Source organism: Leopardus geoffroyi, chromosome B4, assembly GCF_018350155.1.
Source record: "Leopardus geoffroyi isolate Oge1 chromosome B4, O.geoffroyi_Oge1_pat1.0, whole genome shotgun sequence".
In the NCBI taxonomy this organism is placed as follows: Eukaryota; Metazoa; Chordata; class Mammalia; order Carnivora; family Felidae; genus Leopardus; species Leopardus geoffroyi.
The window spans coordinates 92,759,224-92,766,919 of record NC_059341.1 but is presented as its reverse complement, the minus strand read 5'-3'; the positions used below and the strand labels follow the sequence as shown (position 1 = coordinate 92,766,919).

General features: G+C 46.5%; 1 protein-coding gene across 2 annotated transcripts in view; it reads left to right on the top strand.

Moving 5' to 3' along the window:
• Positions 1-1,673: 1,673 nt before the first annotated feature.
• GRIP1 (glutamate receptor interacting protein 1) overlaps positions 1,674-7,696 on the top strand; it is a 691,488-nt gene continuing 685,465 nt past the window's right edge. For both annotated transcript variants that reach the window (XM_045467228.1, XM_045467223.1), the window contains exon 1: positions 1,674-1,954. In XM_045467228.1, the coding sequence (XP_045323184.1) occupies positions 1,897-1,954 (58 nt within the window). In that variant the 5' untranslated portion in view covers positions 1,674-1,896. The remainder of the gene's footprint in view (positions 1,955-7,696) is intronic.

Sequence of the window (7,696 nt, the reverse complement as noted above, 5' to 3'; positions counted from 1 at the left end):
GATTGATTTTCTGGATTTTACTTCTCAAAGAGTCTGGAAAGAAGATTTAAGCAGCTCAGACGGGATTTCTACTGATAACCCCCGGGATGGTTTGACGATGCCCTTCCTTTAGCTCTTCAATTCCTTTACCTTTGAAGCTCCTGGGCCTGGGCCTCTCCTTTGCTTAGGAGAGATAGCCGCTTCTCTTTGGCAGCTGGGCAGTTTTGTAATGACAGCTGGCCACCTAGCCAAGGGACAGTGGCAGGAGCAAACATCCCAGCCTGATAAGACTGCTTATGCAGAAGCAAGGGGGGGGGGGGGAAGAAAAGATCCTATCTTTCCTTTTTTTTTTTTTTTTTTTTTTTCTTTTAATTTGTGGTTCTCTGGCTGTAGGGTTATGTTTCCAAGAGAAGAGACATACAAGGTTGGCAAAAACCAATGTCAGTTTGGGAGCGCGACCTGCAATTCCTTCAGAGGCCAAAATAAACTGCAGGACAGAGAGTCCTAACAGTGCAGTGGTTGGTCCCCAACAACCACAAACCGGTAGTTACAGCCTCAGAGGTGAAATTCTTCAGTCCACGTCAGACACTCAGGAGGTGAAGACATAGGGATTATCTAGCCAGTCCCCCAGCTTTGAGGCAGATGGATGTCATCACCCCACAGGGCAGACAGTTGCCAAGTGTCATCTGGAAGACTGTCAGGAGCCCCTCCTAGCATTATGCTTTGAAATCACAAGCAAGCGCCCCCATGTCTGGGCAGAATCTTCCAGGCTCTACAGTAAAGCTGTCCCCCTCCCCCATATCCATTCTTCCACCCATATTCTATAAGCCTATGACAAGGGAAAGAAACTAATCATAAAACCTGATCCTAAAAGCCTTCTGATACTTGCAGACAGCGATTACATATTCACTCAGCCAAGGTCTCCCTGCTCCATTTAAAACAAAAGAGGTTCTCCACTCACGCCCTTCCCACTCCACCAGAAGACGTATTTCTGGAACCAGCGCTGGCCATCCCGAAAGTTGCTATTTCCCTTAGTTGAGGGCGAAGTTAGCGAATCCGTAGCTGCGAAGTCTCAACTTGGGGGAGGGGGCGACAGCCCGGGCGGGGGAGAGCGGCGAGGAGGAGGGACTAGAGGGAAGGACACTGCCCCCTACTTCAGCGAGGTCGCTGCCTAAGCCGCTGGAGCCGCCGGTCTGGGTTTTGGGAGGGAGGAGTGGCGGCCGTGGCGGAGCGGCGTGGACTCCGCACCCGCGGCTCGGTGCCAGTTCGGTACCTGGCGGGCCGGGCGCGCCTCGCAGGCCGGCCGCCCGGGGCGCGGAGGGTGTGAGCGCGCGCGCCCCCTCCGTGCCCGCTCAGCCTCGCGCGCGTCTCGGGGGAGGCTCCGCCGAGAGGCGCCGGGGGAGCCCGCAGCCTCAGTCCTGCGGCCGGCGGAGCTTTGTGCGGCGGCGGCGGCGGCTCCGAGTCCCACCTGCTGGCGGCGGAGAGACAAGGAAGGGGAAGAAGAAGGAGGAGGAGGGGCAGGAGGCGGCGGCGCGAGCCCACTCCTCCCGCCGGCGCCCACCTCCCGGGGGCTCCGCAGTCCCCAGCTCTCGGCCTGCACGCGTCCCGCCCCCGGCCCGGCCCGGCCTCAGGTCCACGCCGCGGCGGCCGCTGCTGCAGCCCCGGCAGCCCGGCCCGGCCCGCCCGGCCCGGCCGCCGCCACCCGGAGCCGCCGGCGAGTTTGAGGCGAGCGCGGGGCGCCCGGCTCCGCCTCGATGTGCCCGGGAGCCGCCTCGGCGCCCCAGCCCCGCTGAGCAGCCCCCCAGCGCACAGCGGCCGGCCCGAGAGGGCAAGCGCGGAGGCGCGGCGAGCCCCGGAGAGAGGGGGCCAGCGAGAGAGGAAGAGCGAGCCCGAGAGCGAGCGCAGGGAGCAGACACCATGCCGGGCTGGAAGAAGAATATCCCCATCTGCTTGCAGGCGGAAGAGCAGGAGAGAGGTGAGTGAGGCGACGGGGCGGGGGAAGGCGGGGAAGGGGGGTCCGGGCCAGGGGCCGCCCCCGGTGCCTCCCTCTCCCCCAGCTCCCCCTGACCTGTCCACCGGCCGACGGGGGAGGGGCGCCGCGCCCTCCGGGGCCGCTGGCGGATAGAGGCGGCGCCGTGCGAACTCGGACCGATTTCTTCGGTGGGGGTGGGGGGGCGGTGCGGGAAGAAGGGGAAAGAGGGAGGGTGCGGTAGGCAGGAACTTTTCGTTTGGGGAATGATTTTTTTAGAGGGGGGGGGGGCGTAGGGGGTACTGTAGCTTCTCCAGGGCCCGCTTGCACGTGGAGCCCTGGGCGCCTGCCTGCAGGGTGGGCGCTGGTAGGGGTCCTGCAGTGTTTTAAGTGACTTTTCAAACTTTCCTGCCTCTCCCGCGGCCGCCTTCGCGGTGTCCCTGCCTCTGGCTGGGCTCGATGGTGCTAGAAAGCCCAAAGTTGCTGGAGATTCAGGGACGAGGAGGAGGAGGAGGAGCAGGGGGAGGAAGAGCTTCGGGGCGGGAAGTGGGCGCTGCCGCAGGTCTCCGGAGAGGGGGAGGGGAGGAGGAGAATGCTGTCCCTAGGCTGGGGGGTCTGGGGCTGGGAGCGATGCCTGGGAGATGAGTTATGCCCTAGCGCAGTCCCTGCTGTCAAGTTAATACCGCAGGACTGCGGGCTTTTCGTAATTACTGTCTATTTTCTTTTGTAAAGGCGACTGTCCGTGCCAGGTTGCTTGTAGACCTTTTGTTGCTTGACGAAGTGTGCTGGGCACGTTGCTTCCAAGTGACTTGAGAGGAAAGTTGAAGGGCCTTTGTACCTCAAAGGCTCGGTTCTGTTGAGGTCATTCCACGCTGGTTTGGATTGTGCAGAGGCTGGCCAGGGAGCTCAGCTCGGTAACCTGGATGTGATGTACTGAGTGCACCAGAATTTCCTATACAGGCCCCTCGGGGCTAGAGAGGTGTGCGCCGTGACTCTGCTGGCATCCAGAGGGACCCTGGCTGGCAAGGTCCACCAGGGTTTATTCTCCTGCTCCTCCCACCCCTGCTGGCCTTGGCTTCGAGGAAAATGCTTCAGAATTGGATGTGCTTCCGGATGCTGGGTCCGCATGGGCTGTGGCAGCAGTCGGTGCTGAGGTTAAACGGTGCTGTGTGGGTGGGTGGGTGAGGAAAGCAGGGGGAGGCAAATCTGGTGCGTGGAGAAGGCAGAGAAGGCAGAGTTGTCAGGAGAGCTTAACTCCGGCAGCTTGATGAGTTGGTATGGAGGGTGGTTTGGTTATTGGGCATGCCAAAAGTTTCAGGCTTTTGAAATAATGCTTACTTACTGAAGAGCCAATGTACGATTTCCAGTTTTTCTCTAGGTGGCACAACCTGTCTTTGGTTTATATCCTGTTTAATGACTCAGGGAATTCATCCCTTTTTAACCACTTCCTTATTAGATATGTGCATTCATTTTCCAGCGCTCTTTCTGGCAGGGGACCTTATGTTTACCCATTCAAAAGGCACCCCTGCTTTAGAAATGCTCCTGGTTTTCCCTCTAGGAAATCATATCTTAAAAGTTGCAAATAGTGGTACTAATAATTTATAACCAGGTAAAAAGCACTAAATGAAAGCATTCTGTCAAGCATGGAGTGTCTGTCCTGTCCACTGAATGTCACGATGAACTTGGTGTTAAATGGATCTGTTTGCTAAAAACATCAAAAATCGTGGTACTTCTAACAAGTTTTATCAGAATGCTGAAACGGGTAGATTTTTGAATGGTGACAAAATGTACTTGTATGTCTTTTAGAAATGTATGGTAACTTTGAAAGATGATCACCTAATCTGCTTGGAGGAGATAAGACTGAATTTCCTCCAGAACATAAAAATCTGAGTCAGAAATGGGGTATTCTTTACCTTCTCCAATAGGAGAATACAGGCATGTTTGTTACTTGGTGTCTTTTTACACTTTAAAGATTTCTTCTTGCTTATATTATATGATGCTTTTCTAATTAGCATTGTATCTGATTTGCTTGTGGCATTTCTTTTTGGGGTCCTGATTCACTGGGAATGCACAATTATATGTGTTTTGTTCTCTTTAAAACCTACCTGGTGTCTCTGAGTTGCGTGTGCGTGCACATATGTACATATATATTTAAATGAACTGCGCTGCCTGCATGGTTTTTAATGCACATGTCAGAGGATACTGCTTGAAATTGCTTATTCTTTTGGAAGAATATTATTGGAACGAGTAGTTTTTTCTATATGCGTTTGTCATCAGCTTATATTTAGGTTTTTTTTCCCTTTGGAATTTACAATTTTAAATGATTCAAATAGTGTTGAATTAGTTCTTGTTAAATATAAACAAAAATGTTGAACTATCAGGTTGGTCAGGAAAATAATGAACATAGAGGGAACAAGTACATGTTACATTTTCTCTGGGGATAACATTGGACAAAATGCCATTTCTAATATCTTACCATTAAAGTCTGATGTTGGTTGTGCTCACATAACCATTGCTCTTTTCATATCCCCCCCCTCCCCAACTCCAATTTATATTTAAACATTCTGAAACCCATCATGGAGACTACTCTAGCGTAGCATTTTTTCATGCAGATTCTGTTTAGCTAAATCTCTTCCCGAAACTTAATGCAAATGAATACAGATTGCTAGCTTCTTTAAGGACTACTTATTTTTACAAGTATTTCTTAGCATTAATGTTTATAAAATATCCTAATCTCAACTCAAAGATTTAGGGAACCTGCCTTCTTGGTATGTATCACATACAAAGAGAGATTTGGCCAGTATGTCTGATTTCATGACATACCTATACACCATTCCTAACTTGGGTTCATCTTGAAGGCTTCTGTCAAGATGATATTGAGTGAACTATTGCTATTGCATGCAATGCTGAGCAGAGAAACTGTAGCATATGGGTTATTGCAGTTAATGCAGTTACTTCCAAAATGACATGTTAAGATTCACTCATGTACGATGACATACTATTAAAATTCAGGACACATTTCTCTATCTCCTCCCTCCTCCGATTTTCTGCCGGAGATGATAAACCCAATCCATTTAGAAGTCACCCAATACATTTTTGGCTAAATGTTTCAGGAGAAGAGAAAGGACTCTAAAAACTGTTAATTAACCCACTCAAATTAGATTAAGTAATATATTAGTTGTTTTAATCTGCTCATTAGTTTATCATGTGTAATAGAAATACAGTTGTTAAGGAAAATGTTGGTAATTAATGGCGCTTCCTTTGGCTTGTAGCTTCCCTTCTGATTTCTGTGGCTTTGGTTAGTAAATATTCGTGTGTGTGTGTGTGTGTGTGTGTATGTTTGTTCACCAGGGGAAAATGTATGCATTTTGTATAGCTCCCTTTCTCCTGGCGTTTCTATTCTTCTCATATGTTTTGGAGGTGTACAAATAAACTTGAGAACTTTCTTTTGGACTTCAGTAGGAATTATCGTATCTGGGCTTTTGCTTCTGTTTTGTTGAATGAGAGTTTCTGGATCCCTTTGGATATAAAGACTTTAGTTTTTATAAAATATCTGTGAGAAAGCACAGGGGGCTTAAGTTGTGTGCTTTATTATTGTCTTTGGTTTGTTTCATTTTCCACACCACAAGGAGATCTGTTGACCCTATTCTACACAGCCTGCTTATCAAAAATTCCAATTTGAAATTTGACTTTTGACTGGAGAGTGCTGTGGGGAAAAGAGAAGAAATCAAAACGCATGGAGAGTCTGCTATGTGTTGGGCATGGTGGTTGACACTTCACATGCATTATTTGGTACAATCCTTACCACATGCCCGTAAGGTAGGTATTATTATTTCCCCTGACAGATGAAGAAACTGATGCTCACAGAATGAAAAAAAAATGCCTAAAGTTAAAAGGCCAAGACTTAGGGCACCAGTTTTTAAAGAGAGAATTCAAAAAAGAAGTTAAGTTATATTTCTTGAGATGGAATTTTTAGCATTATACACATGCGTGCACGCGTGCGCGCGCGCACACACACACACACACACACACACACACAAAACATGGATTTTTTGGACCTATTTAGCGGACACTAAATCTTTCATTAAGAATTTATAAAAAGAGTTTTTTAGTCATGGATAGTGGGACAAAGCTTCCAAAGTATATTTTGGGCTTTTGACAAACTGACCAGATGGGTTTATTAACTCTAACAATAAGGATTGAAATGTCAACATATTTTTAAGTAGAATTATTTGGTTAAACTTAAAGACAGTCATTTAAGTGAATGGCTTTTCTCTAACTACTTGTTATAATTCCATAGTTTTCCTTGTTTTCAAAGAAATTCTTGCCGTGAAGGCAAGAATTAATAAGAATTAAGTATTTTTCCTCACCGCGATGAACTGGGAAACTACTGTATCGTTAATAGCCATTGTGCATTTGCTCTTTTGCCAACATTTTATTTAATTAAAGCCATTCATCTGAACTCTCAGCCTAGCTATCTATCAGAAGGCCCAGTAGCCAAACAGATAATGCTTTCTTCTGTGGTAAGCTGATTGGTTTTTTTTTTTTTTTTCATGAAGAAAAAGAAGTACCAATTTAAATTGGTAAAGAATATTGAGAATTGAATATCATAGTTTTTAAAACTGTTATATTAAATGCTGCATGATGGCTGATGGTTTAAGGTTTTTAGGATTTGATCTGCTTACGTTCACTTAAGTTATAATAGTAGTTTAGTAATACAAAATATAAAAGTAATAGTAATACAAAGCAACATGTCCAACAGAGAACAATATTCAAATGCAAAAGCAAAACCTGACTTTGAATCTCTTGATTTATCTTTTGTTAAAGTCTATTTCTTCATAAATTCAAAGATTACCTAAATATAAATATAAAAACTTATCAATACAAATTTCCTTATTTAAGAAACCTACTTGTTTAGGCATGTCAGTGACCAAAGAGTGTCGTCAGTTTTAAGGGAAAGTTAATGTTCTTGAAATTTATCTGCTGAGGGGCACCTGGGTGGCTCAGTCGGTTGAGTGACCGGCTTCGGCCCAGGTCATGATCTCACGGTTTGTGAGTTCGAGCCCCCCGTCGGGCTCTGTGCTGACAGCTCAGAGCCTGGAGCCTGCTTCCGATTCTGGGTCTCTCTCTCTCTCTGCCCCTCTCCCTCACATGCTCTGTCTCTCTCTGTCTCAGAAATAAGTAAACATAAAAAAAAAAAAATAAATGTATCTGCTGATTAAAATGCACCTGATTGAATTTCTTACTGTCTTTCATTTCAACAGTGATTAAACTTTAAGCAGCAAATCAGGTGTTGAAGAGAATGTGAAAACGTGGTTAGTATTCTAGATAGATTCCTTAGCTCCACCCAGCACAGTGGTGGACAGCAAGATACTTGAAGTCAAACAACAGTGGGTTTAAATTCCATCAGCACTTCCTAGCTCTGTGCTCTTTTAAGTTTTCAAAGCCCTTGTATTCTCTTCTTGAAGATGAGGACAAATAATGTCTACTTCTTGGGAGGAGTAAATGAAATTAACAAATGTGGAATTTATGATAGTACCTTTCATATAGTTCCGGCTCAGTAATAGCAACTCATTATTTTTATGATATCTTGATATAGATCTGTAAACTTAACACCTCAAGGTGTCCTGATGATAAAATGATAAATTTTTACTCTTTAAAAACTTTATAAACCAGTAAAAAAAAAGTCCAGGGTTTTGTGAAAAGCTATACTAAGCTGCAGAACTTTATGAGGTCATTGATAAAGTC